This window comes from Neoarius graeffei, chromosome 5, assembly GCF_027579695.1.
Source record: "Neoarius graeffei isolate fNeoGra1 chromosome 5, fNeoGra1.pri, whole genome shotgun sequence".
Taxonomy (NCBI): Eukaryota; Metazoa; Chordata; class Actinopteri; order Siluriformes; family Ariidae; genus Neoarius; species Neoarius graeffei.
In genome coordinates, this window is record NC_083573.1 from 16,509,212 (window position 1) to 16,528,335 (window position 19,124).

At 41.5% G+C, this 19,124-nt stretch overlaps 1 protein-coding gene across 10 annotated transcripts in view; it reads left to right on the plus strand.

The window, feature by feature from the left end:
• The first annotated feature begins 210 nt into the window (after window positions 1-210).
• Window positions 211-19,124, plus strand: part of LOC132886543 (uncharacterized) — a 56,082-nt gene continuing 37,168 nt past the window's right edge. For 4 of the 10 annotated variants that reach the window (XM_060921301.1, XM_060921309.1, XM_060921311.1 and 1 more), the window contains exons 1-3: window positions 211-258; window positions 12,527-13,152; window positions 13,308-13,832. In XM_060921301.1, coding sequence (XP_060777284.1) covers window positions 12,588-13,152; window positions 13,308-13,832 — 1,090 coding nt within the window. In that variant the 5' untranslated portion in view covers window positions 211-258; window positions 12,527-12,587. The other 6 variants (XM_060921303.1, XM_060921302.1, XM_060921306.1 and 3 more) reach the window with 6 other exon arrangements.

Below are 19,124 nucleotides of genomic sequence, written 5' to 3' on the forward strand. Positions count from 1 at the left end.
ATACACGCGATGGGAGTGGTAATATGGTGGCCAGATGGCTTCACTCGTCTCTACAGCAGGGAATGGGCTTATGAGCTCTCCAGGTTTTATATAGAACTCAGTGGATTAAACCTCAAGTCCATCCATGGACCCCAGGTTAAGAGCCTCTGGACTACAATATCCAAGAGTAACATGCACCTCCCCCGTGATGTCACACACTCTGTTTCATATTGATGTGTGGTAGTAGCTGGTGTTGCTTTCAACGAGGAAACAATGCAGGTCTGCAGAATGTGTCAAAATAATAGCACTTCGGTATCCTTTTGTGCATTAAAGTAACGGTAACGAACATACTGTATCGTCGTAGCATAGTATGTGTTTTTTTTTCTGGTGAAGTAGAATTAAAATAGCGTTATGACACTGAATAAAGTAGAGATAGCCTAGCTTCAGCTTCCATATTTAGCTTGTGCTTCAGCCTCAGCTTCAGCTAACATTGGGCGAGTCGGTGAAACATCGGGTTTGCTAGCATTAGTCGAAATAAGTGTTTAGTTTTAAAAGTATTTACACCGTTTTGGTGATGTTAATGGTGTAGAGGTGCACATTATGATTGAATATAACCACCGTACACACTCCCTCAGTAACAAACCACAGGGTAATGAGCTTTATTGGTCATTACTGCAAACGTTTATTCGTTCTGGGAGCAACGTTATACAGTATCTTTCACCACTTTTCAGTTTTCTTGGTCAATCAATCAGCCATGGCTTTATATATCGTCGATATGTACAACGATTCAAAGACTACAGCAAATACGTTCGAACTAATAAAAGATCTAAATTAAAAAAAAAGCATTAAACTAGTATAATAGATAAATATCAAATCTATATCATTTAAATGAAGGTCTTGTATAAGACTTATGTCTTATAAAATATAGTAAAATTTATTACATTTTAAAAATTAAAATGTTAAGTTGAAAATATATGCTATAAACTAAATGTAGTTTAACTCTATTGATCACAAGTATTACATTTGCACAATGTACCAAAAGAGCGGCGGCTACAATTATCGACAGTCCATAATTATCGATGCCTTTTCAGGTTTACCAATAAGAAACAATTTTACAAAGGCGAGTTTCAGTTAGAACGGTTATTATTGGTTAATTAATCAACCGGAAGACCCTCCTCGCCCTTTGCTCTTGTCGTCTGATGACACAGCTCGTTACCTGAGATGGAATTTTTTTTAGCATGATCAGCAGTTTGTGGAAAACCCGGATGTTCTCATCGCAGGTAAACATGGTGGAAAGATCATGGACATGTTTTTACTGATCAAATTCACTGATATTTCATGATCTCCTTGTCAAAACCTACTTTGTTTCTTATTCTTTCATTTGACAGGCGTCATTTTGTATCTAAGCACGAGTTTGAGAAGCCTTATCGATAATAGTGATCACTTTCACCAGTGTCCACCATTATCGACACGCTGTGGAATTAAGTGACGTTTACAACTGTTATAGATCGATCTTTGTGTCACATTGTTGAAGTAGATAAAGTCGTCGTCGTCTTCTTCTTTTGGCTGCTCCCAATTAGGGGTCGCCACAGCGGATCTTTCGTCTCCATTGCTCCCTGTCTTCCGCATCCTTCTCGACCACACTTGCCATTTATGTCCTCTCTCACTACATCCATGTATCTCCTAATTGGCCTTCCTCGTTTTCGTGTGCCTGGCAGCTCCATCCTCAACATTCTCCTTCCAACATGCTCTGCATCTCTTCTCAGGATGTGCCCATACCATCTCAGTCTAATCTCTCTTAGCTTAATTCCCAAGCTCTCCACATGTGCTGTCCCTCTGATGTGCTCGTTCCTTATCCTGTCCAACCTTGCCACTCCCATCACTTTTCGTTAAGGGTACTGTCTCCAATCCATACATCACAGCTGGTCTCACTACTGTCTTGTACATCTTACCTTTCACTTTTGCTGGGACTTTCCTATCACAAATGATTCCCGAAATCCTTCTCCAACTGCTCCACCCTGCCTGCACTCTCTTTCTCACCTCACTAGCGCAGCCCCCATTTTCCTGCACAGTTGACCTCGGGTACTTGAATTCACCAACTTTCTTTACATCTACTCCTTGCATCTTCACTACACTCTCATCCCCATTCTCACTGATGCACATGTATTCTGTTTTGCTACTGCTCAACTTCATTCCAATGCATACCTCCATCTCTCCACACCTAGCTCAACCTCCTTTCTACTTTCACCACGTATCACAATATCATCCGCGAACATCATGTTCCATGGTGACTCTTGCCTCACTTCGCCCGTCAAGCTATCCATCACTATGGCAAACAAGAAAGTACTCAAAGCAGATCCTTGATGAAGTCCCACCTTCACCTTGAACCATTCAGTCGTTCCAACTGCACAACTCACTGCTGTTTCACTGTTCTCATACACGTCTTGCACCACTCTAATATACTTCTCATTCACTCCACACTTTCTCATATAATGCCATAATTCCTCTTTCGGCATTCTATCGTATGCCTTCTCCATGTCTACAAACACTCAATGTAGCTTTCTCTGGCCTTCCTTGTACTTCTCCATTAACATTCTTAAAGCAAAAATTGCATCCGACTTGCTCTTCCTTGGCATAAACCCGTACTGCTGTTCACAGATTGCTACCTCTCTTCTCAATCTCGCCTCCAATACCCTTTCCCATAGCTTCATGGTGTGGCTCATCAATTTTATCCCTCTGTAATTACTGCAGCTCTGTACATCTCCCTTATTCTTGTATATTGGTACTAGCACACTCTTTCTCCATTCATTCGACATTTTCTCATTCTCTAGGATCTTATTAGACAATCTCATTAGGAACTCCACAGCCATCTCATCCAAACATCTCCAAGCCTCAATTGGGATACCATCTGGTCCGACTGCCTTCCCAGTATTCATTCTTTTCATGGCTGCCCTCACGTCATCCTTACTAACCAACTCTGCTTCCTGATTTGCTGTCTCCAACGAATCTGACCTTTTCTCTCTTGGATTCTCCCATTTAATAAATCCTCAAAGTACTCTTTCTACCTTCTTAATACACTTTTTTTTGTCAGCACATTTCCATTTATATCTTTCATCACTCTCACCTGCTGTACATCCCTCGCTTCCCTGTTTCTCTGCCTAGCTAGTCTGTACAGGTCTTTCTCTCCTTCTTTGGTCTCCAGTCTTTTGTACAACTCCTGGTATGCATCTGCTTTTGCCTTTGCTACCGCTTTTTTTGCCTTCTGTCTCATCTCTTTGTATAACTGCCTGCTTTCCTGATTGTCCCAATTCTTCTTTGCAAGCCTCTTCTTTTTTATAATTTCCTGCACTTCTTTTCCACCACCTTGTCTTCCTTCTTCCTTCCCGATGACCACCCTAGCACCTTCCTTGCTGCCTCTCTTAATAGTATAGTAGTAGTATCCCAGTCTTCTGGCAGACTTCCATCACCACTCAATGCTTGTCTCATTTCTTCCCTAAACTCCTTCTGATGTTCAACCTCTTTTAGTTTCTTTTTCACTTTCAAGCTCATCCTGCACATGACCACTCGATGTTGTCTAGCTACACTCTCCCCTGCCATCACTTTACAGTCTCCAATCTCCTTCAGGTTACCCCTTCTGCAAAGTATGTAGTCCACCTGTGTAGACCTTCCTCCACTCTTAAACATCACCCTGTGCTGCTCTTTCTTCTCGAAGTATGTATTGACTATTGCCAAATTCATCCTCTTTGAAAAATCAAGTTTATTTGTATAGCGCTTTTAACAATAAACATTGTCACAAAGCAGCTTTACAGAATTTGAACGACTTAAAATCTGAGCTAATTTTATCCCTAATCTATCCCCAATGAGCAAGCCTGTGGCGATGGCAGCAAGAAAAAACTCCCTCAGACGACATGAGGAAAAAACCTCGAGAGGAACCAGACTCAAAAGGGAACCTATCCTCATTTGGGCAACAACAGACAACATGACTATAACATTAACAGTCCTAACATAAAGTCAGCTTCGTTGATGCCATAAACCCCCCGCCGACGGAAACCCGAGCACAAAACTGCTCACGACAACTGCAGTCCTAAAGTCAGCAAGTCAACTGCAGTCCCCAGCCACAAAAGCACCACTGCAAGAGTCCAGAGCGTCCTCCAGGCGCGACCACCAACTGTCCACATGGGGCTGCCCTCCACAGGAGCGATGTGATGAGACTCCAACCAGACACAGGGCACCAGGATGGATCAGGCAGGTCCGAGGAGCAGAAGAGGTCAGCATCTCGATCCCAGGACCGACATGTAACTCAGAGGGACAGATTTTTTTTTGGGGGGGGGGGAGAAAAAAAAACAGGCTGTTAGGTATGCCCAATGTCACCTGAATAAGTAGGAACAGTATACGTATTGCACTGAGTACAAGCAGGGATTCTGGCAACTAACTATGACAGCATAACTAAAAGGGGAGAGCCAGAAGGTAGCACAGGCATGAGGGAGCCCCGGGACATAAAGCAGCCAGCCACTACACCGTCGTCAAACTCGAGTGAGCAAGCGAGTGGGGACTGACAGCATCCATACATCCCAGTTTACCAAAACACATTATGTCTGAGGACCCTCCAGATCTACACCTTTACCTCATAAACACCATTAACAAAAGGCTTGACTAAACAGGTATGTTTTCAGCCTAGACTTAACCGCTGAGACTGTCTGATTCCCGAACACTACTTGGAAGGCTTGGAAATCGACCACCTTTTGCCCTTCCACATTTCTCTCTCTCACACCTAGGGCTGGGCGATATGGGAAAAAGTCATGCCACGATATATATATTTTTTTTATATCAGTCGATATCGATATATATCACAATATAAAACAAATCACTGTTTTGTGAATTTTAAATATTCCCTGTTACTCTTAATTGAGATTTGAAGATATCAGAAGGTTAATTTTTAATTAAATATTTATTTTCTGTCAAAATTGAACATAACACTATACAACTGTTTCAGATAAATACAGAACAGGTATTTTAAATTAAAATTCTATATCTGACCGGTCAACTCCAAATAAATAAATTCTAAAACTTAAATCTTAAATCTTTCAAGTTTAATGGGAGAACACAAAGAAAACGGACAATTAAATTTGTTGGTCAACTCCAAATAAATAAAATATTCTAAAACTTAAATCTTAAAGCTTTCAAGTTTAACAGGAGAACATAAACAAAACAGACATTATTTTGTCAATGTCAAATGATTAAAATAGTATCAAAATATAATTACATTTTCAAAATCTCTCCTTTGTATAGATTTTGTTTTAAATATTGTTTTTTTAAGAACAAACAATAAAATAGAACAATAAATAGCCAAAAAAATGTGTTATGCTCTCAGTGCAATTTCAAACAGCTTTCAAAGACAACATAAATAAAATAGACTTTGGCTCAACTGTTATCAGCTTATGCTCAGAAAAAAGGCACAAGAAATCCCAATTAGTGCAGTACTGTCTCTCAGTGCTGTCAATGTTTTGGGTCAGACAGACATAAGCCTACACTAGATTGTGGGTGAGGAAGACAAGTCTATCCACTGCTTCCGGTTTTAAAGTTGCCCTGTTGCAGGTCACAATATTACCCCCTGTGCTAAATACCCTCTCAGATGGGGTGCTGGTCGCCGGAATGCACAAGTAGCACTTTGCCAGGCAGCTCACTCTTGGGAAGTTTTTTTTCATGGATTTTCCACCACTGCAGTGGGTCTGTTTCACTGTCTGCATCTGGTGCCAGCAAGTACTTGTCAAGCTCCCTTTCCACTGTCTCTTTGTCAGTAAGTCCTGTGCTGGTGGTGGGACATGATTTCTTAAAGAAACTGCCCAATGATTTTCTCCGTTTCTTCTGGGTGGGTAGCACTGCAGCAGCTCCTGCCCCTTCTTCTCCTGGTCCCTCTGTTCTGGCTGAAGTGGATGGGTCCTGGTTTCCTTCCAACATCTCAGACACTGCTCTCATTTTGATGACATCAATCTATTCTGGCTTAATGTATTGTACCTTAAAACATGGATCCACCAAGGTTGCAACATCAAGCAGGTCATCTGTTTTCTGGTCAGCATACTTTTCATCCAGGTATGCCATGACTGTCGTCTTCATGTCCTTTGTGAGTTGTGATTCATCATCAGAAGTTTTTCAGAATCTGTGTTTTGAAGAGATGCAGCATTGGCTTCAGGTATGACACACTCACATAACATTCACCAGAGAGTGAATCAGTGAACTCCAGTAGAGGATTCAGGGCCCCATGCATAGCCTCCAGCACTTCTAGGTCTTGCCAGGAGGGAACCAAGTGCCTGGTCTTCTTATCTGCACCCAGTACCTGAGAGATGGCTTTGTGTTGCTCCAACACCGTCTCAACCATTTTCTGACGTGAGCCCCACCTGGTGGGTGACTCTGTCACCAGCTTGTTTTGGGGGTAGGTAAAACTCTTCCTGAGCAGCAGCCAAGTCTCTCTTCTTCTTCCATGAGAAAGTGAAGGAAGCCACCACTTTCTTACACACACCCACAGCTCGCTCCACCCTCTTGTCTTTTCCTGCTCTCTCTGAGGAAAAAAGGTAAACAGTAACAGCATAAATTAAACTGTTGAGGTTATTTTACAGTATATATTGTTCCTGTTTTTGTGTCTGCTGTTTAAATTGATATTTTACATATCCTTGTTTTTTTATACTTCCTGTTTACTATTTATTTCCTTATTCTCTCTATTTTTGCTATCACTTTGTTGCTTTATGTTAATGTGGGATTTCAAGCTCACTCCTCCATATTTATTTGAGCTGGACATTTCTAAACATTTCCTTAACAGTTCCTAATTTCTAAAGTAATTCAATTTAGGAATTGAAATTTACATAAATATTTCAATCAAAAAAGTTCAGGAAGTAGGGCGGTATTTTTTCACTCTTGGCGGACAAATAAGTAATGTGAAAACATCCAACAGTACAATAAGTTAAATGCTAATTTAACATGCCAGAATTTAATCACCCTGTCCAGATTGTTATTGTTTGCATATTGCAACACTGTACATACTTTTTTAAAAACACATTTATTTTTTTATATATGATATTGATGAAATCGTAAACCTGCATAGCTGTACTTCAAACTTCATTAATCTCTGAGTGGGAGATAAATTTTGTCCCCACCAGGGATACAAATGATTTCAACAGAGGCAGGGATATATACAGCAGAGGGGGGCTTACCAACAGCTGAGTGAAGTCGATGCCCAAAGCATTGCAGCCGAGTCCAGTTGTTGAGAGATGTGGCCTTGACTATGTTCGTCCCACTGTCTGTTGTGATGCAGACTTGTTTGTCTTCACTCAAGCCCCAGGATACAAGTGCTTCTGACAGAACTGCAGCAATTATTTCACCTGTATGGTCTTCCGGAAAGTACGCCGTTTGAAGGCATTTGCTTATCAGATTCCAGTCTTTGTCTCTGAAGTGGGCAGTGAGGCTCACGTATGGTTCAGATGTGCGACTGGACCACATATCTGACGTGGTAGCAAAGTGTGCTACATTTTGCAGTTCTTTCTTGACTCTCTCTCTAAACTCATTATACATCTGTGGGAGTGCGGTCTGGGAGAAATGTTTACGCCCAGGCAGTTTGTAACGAAGGTCCATAACTTTTAGCATCCACTTGAACCCCTTATTTTCTGCTGTGCTTATTGGTAGCATGTCTTTTGCAATACAATAAGCTACTGCATTTGTAATATCACGGTGTCTCTTAGATTTTTTGTCATACGGCATGGAGCTGGATAAAACAGACTCTATGGTCTTCTGTTACTGCTGCGCAGGCGTTGTTATTGGGGGAAAATTAGCATTTGTTTCGAGCTATATTTGTAAAAGTTTGCATTCTCCGTGCTCAAACGGGTGGCGCTGCTTCAGGTGATGAAAAAGATTAGTGGTATTCCCTGTCTTTGTCGGAACATGTGCTCGACATAATTTGCAGTGCACACTACTGTTTTGTGTCGGACTTCAAAAAACCAAAATACCTCCACACCACAGAACTTTTCGGGCCCTTCTTATCAACAATGTCATCCTTACGCCTTGGGCTGTATCTTCCGTCGTTTCTTCTGAGGGAGTACTCATTTTCTTTTTTTATATGGCTGCAGCAGCACAAACGCACCACGACTAGCTGCTGGCATGGCTCTATTCCAGCCACGTGATTGGTTCAGCGCGGCGCAACTCTCGTTGTCATTGGCTATTCGTATTGTCTGTCAAAAGATGGACGAATGTAATCTATCAAAGTATATCGACCATGTTTCATATCTCTACCGAGGAAAAGTTATTACTCGATAGCTATTGTTATCGTTTTATCGCCCAGCCCTACTCACACCATATCTGCCCATCACGTCCTCATCTCCTCCGTTTCCCTCGCCAACATGTCTGTTGAAATCTGCTTCCATCAGCACGCGCTCCTCCCTCGGTATACTTCCTACCACTTCATCCATCTTTTCCCAGAAAGACACACTCTCTTCATTCTCACATCCAACCTGTGGGGTGTACACACACACACACACACACACACACCATTGATTACCACTCCTTGAATCTCCAACTTCATGCCTATCGCTCTATCTGACACCCTCTTCACATCAATCACACTGTTGACCAACTCGTCCCTCAAAACAATACCAACACCATTTCTCTTTCCATCGACTCCACAATAAAACAACTTGCATCCACCTCCAATGTTCTTGGCCTTGCTTCCTTTCCACCTCATCTCCTGTACACACAAAATGTCCAACTTCCTTCTTTCCATCATACCTGCTAACTCTCTCGCTCTGCCAGTCAATGTTCCTACCCTCAATTCTAAGCTCCTTCCCTTCCATCTTTCACGCTGTCTCCTAACACGCCTCCCCCCTCTCTCCTCCTCCGTTTTTGCGCAACATTAGCATACTTTCCACCAGTACCCTGTTGACCAACAGTACCGGAGGTGGCCGTTGTTAACCCAGGCCCCGACTGATCTGGTATAGTCTATCTCTTTTCAATCCGCATGTTAGATTTGGCACAGTTTTAAACCGGATGCCCTTCCTGACGCAACCCTCTCCAATTTATCCGGGCTTGGGACCGGCACCAAGAGTACGCTTATGCAACCCCAGTGGCTGGATTGTTGAAGTAGATGAAGTACTTTAAAAAAAATAATAAGTGCTGTGATTTATAATAATTTTTTTTTCTGATTCATAACAGAACGGAATGGTTAGAGTATTTGGAATCCTACTACAATAAATAGAATTAGACCAGAATTAAATTCCTAGCATATAAAAAATTACATGCTTGAAATTTTCAGATTTTTCTATTCCATTCAGAAAAGTTTTTTTTTTTTTTTTTTGTAGTTTGTTGTAAATATCTACCACATATATTACAATATCAGTAGACATTTTATATTTTGGTTCAAGGAATAACATGCGAGCTTTGACCTGGATTTTTTATGTGGTTACAATGTCAATTGCCTATTGACATTTATTGGTAAACTACAAAACTAGAAATTAATACAAACAACAATGAATGATTTAACAAAATGTGATCTACGAAAATACTTAGAAAGTGGAACAAAAAGATTTTCTGACACAGGTTAAACATTATCAGTTTTTGTTTACAAACATTAGAATTACTTCCTAATTTACGTAAACACAGACATCGATATATTTATAGAAAAGATATTTTGTAGTAAATGTAAGTCTGTGTAAAACAAATTTTCAATAAAAACTATGTGTCAACTTAATACCACACACAGATTATTTTTTTTACAACCCCGATTCCAAAAAAGTTGGGACAAAGTACAAATTGTAAATAAAAACGGAATGCAATGATGTGGAAGTTTCAAAATTTTATATTTTATTCAGAATAGAACATAGATGACATATCAAATGTTTAAACTGAGAAAATGTATCATTTAAAGAGAAAAATTAGGTGATTTTAAATTTCATGACAACACATCTCAAAAAAGTTGGGACAAGGCCATGTTTACCACTTTGGCCCAATCCCAATTCTAATTTCTACCCCTCCCCCTCCCCCTTCCCCTTGGCCCTTCCCCTTGAAACTGAGCTACAAGGGATAGGGCTTGAAATTCAACCCCTACGTATTGGGATAGCCCTTCAACGATCGCATACGTCATCGCGTACCTCCGTCAGCGTTTACGTTAGCAAAACGCGACCAAATGCGTCATTGGCTGCGACCAGCCGCTACAGTCAGAGCCAGAACCAGAAATCTCTGCTGGCAGGGTGTGATTTGTTAACTAACACCACTGAATGGGATATCTTTGGCGCTTCGTGCACCACATCCGACAGAATGAGGTGTCAGAACACTCATGTAAACAATAAAAGCGAGAATAACAGAACAAAACGTACGCAGTCAAGCAATCGAAAACAATACTCACTCCCAAAGCTTTTTAGCAGCAGCTTGGATTTCAGAAATCGCTGCTCATTCTCAGCTCGAAAGCGAATCAAGCGGCGTGTTTCCTCTGGATAACAACTTAAAACACGTAAATAATGGAGAAAATACATTTATGACAATCTTTCGCTGCGGGAACCGCCATCTTTCTGAAATCCGCATGAAATCTCGCTGAAATCCGCATGGCATTGTGGGAAATCACTCAAACCCCTTCGTTCGGAGTCAGCTCCAGGAAAATCTCCGTTTGGAGGGGTACAGAAGCCCTACCCCTTCCCCTACCCCTCCGCGTTAACTGGGATTGGGATACCCCTACCCCTTCACGTGAACGCGCAAAATGGAGGGGAAGGGCCAAGGGGTTGGTCCAAGGGGTGAAATGGGATTCGGCCTTTGAGACATCCCCTTTTCTCTTTACAACAGTCTGTAAACATCTGGGGACTGAGTAGACAAGTTGCTCAAGTTTAGGGATAGGAATGTTAACCCATTCTTGTCTAATGTAGGATTCTAGTTGCTCAACTGTCTTGGGTCTTTTTTTGTCGTATCTTCCGTTTTATGATGCGCCAAATGTTTTCTATGGGTGAAAGATCTGGACTGCAGGCTGGCCAGTTCAGTACCCGAACCCTTCTTCTACGCAGCCATGATGCTGTAATTGATGCAGTATGTGGTTTGGCATTGTCATGTTGGAAAATGCAAGGTCTTCCCTGAAAGAGACGTCATCTGGATGGGAGCATATGTTGTTCTAGAACCTGGATATACCTTTCAGCATTGATGGTGTCTTTCCAGATGTGTAAGCTGCCCATGCCACACGCACTAATGCAACCCCATACCATCAGAGATGCAGGCTTCTGAACTGAGCGCTGATAACAACTTGGGTCGTCCTTCTCCTCTTTAGTCCGAATGACACGGTGTCCCTGATTTCCATAAAGAACTTCAAATTTTGATTTGTCTGACCATAGAACAGTTTTCCACTTTGCCACAGTCCATTTTAAATGAGCCTTGGCCCAGAGAAGGTGTCTGCGCTTCTGAATCATGTTTAGATACGGCTTCTTCTTTGAACTATAGAGTTTTAGCTGGCAACGGCAGATGGCACGGTGAATTGTGTTCACAGATAATGTTCTCTGGAAATATTCCTGAGCCCATTTTGTGATTTCCAATACAGAAGCATGCCTGTATGTGATGCAGTGCCGTCTAAGGGCCCGAAGATCACGGGCACCCAGTATGGTTTTCCGGCCTTGACCCTTACGCACAGAGATTCTTCCAGATTCTCTGAATCTTTTGATGATATTATGCACTGTAGATGATATGTCCAAACTCTCTGCAATTTTACACTGTCAAACTCCTTTCTGATATTGCTCTGCTATTTGTCAGCGCAGAATTAGGGGGATTGGTGATCCTCTTCCCATCTTTACTTCTGAGAGCCGCTGCCACTCCAAGATGCTCTTTTTATACCCAGTCATGTTAATGACCTATTGCCAGTTGACCTAATGAGTCAACTGGCATTTCAAAATGTCTCACTTTCGACATTTGATATGTTGTCTATGTTCTATTGTGAATACAATATCAGTTTTTGAGATTTGTAAATTATTGCATTCCGTTTTTATTTACAATTTGTACTTTGTCCCAACTTTTTTGGAATCGGGGTTGTATAAATAATCACCTGGGTGTCGATAATTGTGGAACGGTGTTGATAACTTTGGACAAAGGTGTCGAAAATTGTGGAACGGCGTCACGTGATCTGATCCGCTAAGTAATCGGGAATCAACTCATTTTTTTTCCAATGGAAGTTTGAGTAACTATTCATGCACAATTTATGTATTGAAAGTCTTTTCTACTTTTGCAATGGCCAAAAGATTGTGTCGATAACTGTAGCTGCCACTCTAGTAAGTTTTTAAACTTGATTAGACAATCAAAATTTGTCAGTTCTGTAGGGAGATTGTTCCACATATGAATCACCAGATAGGTAAATGATCTGCGAGTCCATTTGCTGTTTGAGTAACGGTCTTTCAAGTAAAGATACTTGGAAAAAGCCCCAGTCTCTCACCTAGATTGTTGTCTGTTGTTCATATCGGTGTGTATACCACTGTATAATTTGAACTGTTTACATTATTAAATGTTGCAGCCTTTAACGTTTGCAAATATATTGTGTGCATTTCAGGAGTTTTAACTACTACTAAGTCTTCATTAATTGGATTCCTTAAGTTCTGGAGCTAAGGATCATGGAGCTCGCCAGTCAGTCAGTCAGTGATCTGTTTCTTCCTAAAGGAGATATGTCTCTAGCTTTGGAGCATGTAGCTCCAACAGAAACGGCATTAGATCACACAGTACAGGACATCACGGCACAGATCATTGGCTTGGGCGAAGGGAAAGTGGACCTTTACGTCCCATCCGAAGCAATAATTGAACCGATATCCCCAGCAGAGGTAGAGCCAGAAGAAAGTGCACTTGCAGTTTCGACATATGAGGCTCCTCAAGGTGAAATGACAAATCCTGTTCGGTCAAATCATTCTTCAGATCCAGGTATGCCAAATGATATAATAGCAGTCAACAGTTCAGTATCTGACTCAAACCTCAGTGAAGCACCAGAAGATTCAGCTGTCAAGGCAGATATAGCTCCTGCATGTGAAGCATCCCCTGGAGACTTGAACTCGAACCCTATAGCTCCTGGAGAGACTGGAATCTCTAAAGACGATACAAGTGTCAGAAAGTTCATCCCACCAAAGAAAGACAGAATGGACCCACTAAAAATGGACATGTCTAAGCCGACAGTGATTCCCCTGACCTGTAAGTTGACCTCGCCTTTATGTTGATTACTCTGTATGAAATGCATTAGCTTTTAAGTATTGTCATGTTTGTTTGTTTTTTTGTTCTTTCTGTATTGAAAATGATTTGAACTTGCAGTATGCTGAGAAGTTCTGAGTTTATGATCCACTCCACAGCATCTCAGCTTTCGCTGCAATGTCTGGAGTGCCACATCATTTTCAGTGACGACAAGAGCAAGCAACGTCACCTCAAAATGAACCACCCTACTGAGTATGAGCAGTGCATGCTTGGAGATGCACTGTTTGCATGCTATGTGTGTGATCGGCATTTTACCTGCTCGACAGAGCTCATGGCACATCAGCGATCTCACACAGAAAAGCAGCCCTTTAAGTGCCCCATTTGTGGAGAAGCCTTCGGCCGATCATCTGAGCTCACAAGCCATAAGAAGATACACTATAACAAGCAAGGTTATACTTGCTCGGACTGCGGCAAGCACTTCAAAACCCTTACTTTGCTTAAGTACCACCAGCGTGTACACACTGGAGAAAGGCCATACGTTTGTATACATAAAGAGTGTGGCAAAAGGTTTACCATGCCCAAAGGTCTCCAGAAGCACCTGGAAGCACATCAGAATGAGGTGACTGAAGGTGTAGAAAACTTGACAAATTCCACAAGCAAAACAAAGAAAAAGAGGAGTAAGGGTAAGTATAGACCCTATGTTTTTTTTTGTGACCAAATGTTTATTGAGAATTGAATGAACAACTTATAAACTTACAAAATTGAGCAAACATCAAAAGATTGCAAGAGCTTGCTTATAAATCTTGACTCTCGGTAGTATGCATACATACACTACCGTTCAAAAGTTTGGGGTCACCCAGACAATTTTGTGTTTTCCATGAAAAGTCACACTTTTATTTACCACCATAAGTTGTAAAATGAATAGAAAATATAGTCCAGACATTTTTCTGGCCATTTTGAGCATTTAATCGACCCCACAAATGTGATGCTCCAGAAACTCAATCTGCTCAAAGGAAGGTCAGTTTTATAGCTTCTCTAAAGAGCTAAACTGTGTTCAGCTGTGCTAACATGATTGTACAAGGGTTTTCTAATCATCCATTAGCCTTCTGAGGCAATGAGCAAACACATTGTACCATTAGAACACTGGAGTGATAGTTGCTGGAAATGGGCCTCTATACACCTATGTAGATATTGCACCAAAAACCAGACATTTGCAGCTAGAATAGTCATTTACCACATTAGCAATGTATAGAGTGGATTTCTGATTAGTTTAAAGTGATCTTCATTGAAAAGAACAGTGCTTTTCTTTCAAAAATAAGGAAATTTCAAAGTGACCCCAAACTTTTGAACGGTAGTGTATCTCAAACTAAAATAAAAGTATACCAAAAGAAAAACAAATAATTCCTATCCACCCAGCCCACCCATCCCCTGAAACAGAACAATACACCAAAAACATGTAACATATAACAAAGGTAAAGAAAAGAAAAACAGCCCCATGCATGCCCGCCCAAGTGCAACAAGGGGATGCATACACGCAACACAAAAACAGAGACAGACATATGGACACCCACATACATGCATGCACGCAAAAAAAAAAAATGCCAGGGGACATTAAATTCATAGAAGTAGGGATGTCACAATGGGTGATGATGATTAAGACTAAAGAGGTCACCTCAATAAAGTTTTAAGCAATTCAGCTGCCATACTCCAGCTGCATATAGTTTTTCCTGTGGCCCTATGGATACGAGCAGTTGATAATTCCAGATACACCACATCTTAAAAAAAAAAAGTAAGAATCCACTGTCTAATATTAAGCACCTGGGAGGGTTTCCATCATGTCACAATCATCATCTTAGCAGCTGTCAGGCCAGCTAAAAGAATACGCTTGTTTAACCTGGTGATATTCAGTTCTGACAAATCATTCAGTATCAAAACAGGAACTGTAGCTGGCACTGACACTAAGTCAAACTACAATTTTAAGAAAATGTGGGGATTTTAGGATATATAAAATGCACAGGAACAAAATAAGGAGGTGATGACCATTCACTAGGCAAATGTCAGCATCCTGAGAACAAAACAGAAGAAGCAACCAGCTTAATTACTGTCCGGTGTACTCAAACCGACCTATGCGACGCAGCCCTGGAAGTTACAGGTGTGCAATCAAGAACCATGCTAGAATAGATACTGTTTGAATGCTGTTGTTGTTACGAAGCTGCTAAAAAAGTTCTTATCAGCGCAGTGATCCGTGGACTATTGTGCAGAACTTTGAACATCTACCAAGACTGGAGAGGCAGCCAGTTATTTGAAGGTGCTACGACAACTGAGGCCAAAGTTATGGACCAAAGACTGACTGACTTTTGACCTCAGTGATCCTAAAATGGATCCCTGATTGTGACCAGGACGTATTTTTGTACAGAGTTTGTTTATTTATTTATTTACCTCTTTGACCTATTAGTTACCTAACTGACCAACTGCTATCAGCTAATGACCATTAGCTATTGCAGCCTGCAATGCTTGATGAAGCTGATCTGCTGAACTCAAAAATTAAAAAAAAAAAAGGGAAAAGGAAGCAACTGTTCTGGTCATTGAGTGAAATCCATTTTTAATCTCCAAGTAGACATTTCAAATCTCTTTTTCAAGTTGGGGAATCTGCACAACCACACAGACAACTTGACAGACACTGATACCAAATCAGAGAGTGTGGATGCGATATCGGCCCAGAACTGTGCAACCGGAGGGCAAGCCCACATCATGTGGAGGAAAGTTCCTGGGGAACTTTGAATACAAAAACAGCATAAGGGGGAGACATTCATGTAGTAAAGTTTGCGAGGGGTTAAATATGTTCTGTGTATAAAATTGAAATGCATCTGCGGGTGGTCAGGGTTACGAAAAGCCTCCTTTATGCTGACCCAAACACCCTTCCGGTCAAATTCTGGATCCAGAGCAGGATGGTCTTTCTTCCACACACTCTTCAAAGGTAGGTCTGGATAAGAAGACGTTTAGGATATATTTGTTAAGGGAAGACACCAAACCCTTGGTTTTACTCTGTATAGTAATCAATCTATAAAGGGGTGAATGGGCAGGGGTTGTTGCCAAGGAACACCATGAGCTTTAAGGGCTGATCTGATTTGTAAATAGAAGAAGGATGAACCTGGTAGATTGAGTTTCTAATATCCTGAAAAGAACCTAAAAGCAGTGTCGCTGTAAATGTCTTAAGTAACGGATATCACTATTACTCCAATATAAAGGGGAGATACAGTGGATATAAAAAGTGTACACACCCCGTTAAAATGATCGGTTTTTCTGATGTAAAAAAATGAGACCACAATAAATAACTTCAAAACTTTTCCCACCTTTAATGTGACCTATAACTTGTACAATTCAATTGAAAAACAAACAAATCTGTTAAGGGGGAAAAACATAAAAAATAAAAAACGTACAATAAGCTGGTTGCACAAGTGTGCACACCCTTAAAGGTCCCATGGCATGGTGGTTTGTTGATGCTTTAAACGGGCTCGTGGAGATTTCCGGATGTTATATCCGCAGCCTTTCTCGAAATGAACCCTCGGCACGTAGATATAGCCTCCTGGGAGAAAGCCCCATTTCAGCGCTTTTCCCAGTGCGTCGTTTTGCTAATGAGAAGCAGGAGGCGGGGAAGGGTAGAGGGTGGGGGCGGGTCTTATCATTAATATTCATGACATGTAAACGTGTTACCTCTAATTGGCTAACAGCACTGTGACGCTACCTCCAGTGGGTCAGAACAAGCGGATGTGGGTGTCTTACTATGGCGAGAGAGAAGGAACAAACCGCGAAGGGAAAAATACCGTGCGCTGACGTCATTAAGGTGCGACGCGAGGAAATAAAATAAATTCAACAAATGTTTGGGTTTTTACTGAACAAACAAATAAAATGAACGAGTGACTTAAAAAAAAGAATGTGGGTGTCTTTGTAAAAACTGTTTTGATTGGCTATTATAACAGAGCATGCTGCATGCTTTTTGGTTTTGTAGCGCAGAGTACCTGGCTAACTGCAGGAAGCGGTTAGCTGCACAGCTAATGTAGCCATTGCAAGGCTAACGTGGCACCGATTTTAAAACACGGCAAAACATAAGCTGATAAGTTACAGTCAATTTCCAGACTAAACTCAGTTTAACAGAGCATGCTGCATGCTTTTTGGTTTTGTAGCGCAGAGTACCTGGCTAACTGCAGGAAGCGGTTAGCTCTACAGCTAATGTAACCATTGCAAGGCTAACGTGGCACCGATTTTAAAACATGGCAAAACGACTTAACAGTTATACACTTACTTGTTAGGTGTTTGTGGCTGATGCGGCAAGGATGCTTGGTACGGACCCAGGCTTCAGTGACAGTTGATGTGCAAAACCTGCCCTGTACTGTCCCAAGTTGTGGAAACATTCATCAGGAAAATGCTTCTGACAAACATACACCGTCTTAGGTAGACTCGACGGCGTATTATTGGAGTAAATAAAATTAAGCCACTGCGTCTTCAGGGGCTCTCCTGTCGGCAGTAAAAACGGACTCCTTTCTGTGTTGTCACATCCATGTACAGCGCAACTTCCATGTTTGGTGGCAACTTTTGAGCTGGGCGGGCAATCCATACAGTGGGTGGGAATCCGGGGGGGGGGGGCGTGGGGATCATCTCCCTTGCTGACGTAGGCAAGGGAAGAGTTTATCAACGCGCCGTTTTGACGCGCCATTCTCAAATGTTGGGCATAGTTTGGTTTACACATTATGAAATTTCTAGCCACTGGGGTGACTTAAGAAGGTCAGAGGAACTCATTTTAATGTTAAAAAACCTCAGAAAGTGAAAATTTCATGCCACGGGACCTTTAAACTAATACTTTGTGGAAGCACCTTTTGATTTTACAGCATTCAGTCTTTTTGTGTAGGAGTCTATCAGCCTGCCACATCTAGACTTGGCAATATTTGCCCACTCTTCCTTGCAAAAGCGCTCCAAATCTGTCAGATTGCAAGGGCGTCTCTTGTGCACAGCCCTCTTCAGGTCACCCCACAGATTTTCAATTGGATTTAGATCTGGGCTCTGGCTGGGCCATTCCCAAACTTGAATGGCTTCACCCGAAGAAAATAATTTTGTTGATTTTGATGTATGCTTGGGGTCATTGTCGTGCTGAAAGATGAAATTCATCTTCAGCTTTCTAGCAGACACTTGAAGGTTTTGGGCCAAAAATTGACTGGTATTTAGAACTGTTCATAATTTCCTCCAGCTTGACTAAAGCCCCTGTTCCAGCTGAAGAAAAACAACCCCAAAACATGATGCTGCCACCACCATGCTTCACCATGGGTATGGTGTTCTTTTGGTGATGCACAGTGTTGTTTTTGCGTCAAACATACCTTTTGGAATTGTGACCAAAAAGTTCAACCTTGATTTCATCAGACCATAACACATTTTCCCGCATGTTTTTGGGAGAGTTGATGTATTTTTCTGCAAAATTTAGCCAGGCCTGGATGTTTTTCTTTGTAAGAAAAGGCTTCCGTTTTGCGACCCTACCCCATAGTTCAGACATATGGAGAATACGGGAGATTGTTGTCACATGTAGGACACAAGCAGTACTTGCCAGAAATTCCTGCAGCTCCTTCAGTGTTGCTGTAGGCCTCTTGGCAGCCTCCCTGACCAGTTTTCATCTTGTCTTTTCATCAATTTTGGAGGGACAGCCAGTTCTTGGTAATGTCACTGTTGTCCCATGTTTTCTCCATTTCTTGATGAATGTCTTCACTGCGCTCCATGGTATATCTAATGCCGTGGAAATTTTTTTGTACCCTTCTCCTGACTGATACCTTTCAACAATGAGATCCCTTTGATGCTTTTGTAAGCTTTCTTCTAGATCACACCAAGATACTGGAGTGTGGGGGTCACGCTATGTAAAGAGAGACCGAAGCACAAATGACCAAAAACAATACTTGAATTTAGGTACTGCGATCCTCTCTACTTCTCTGTAA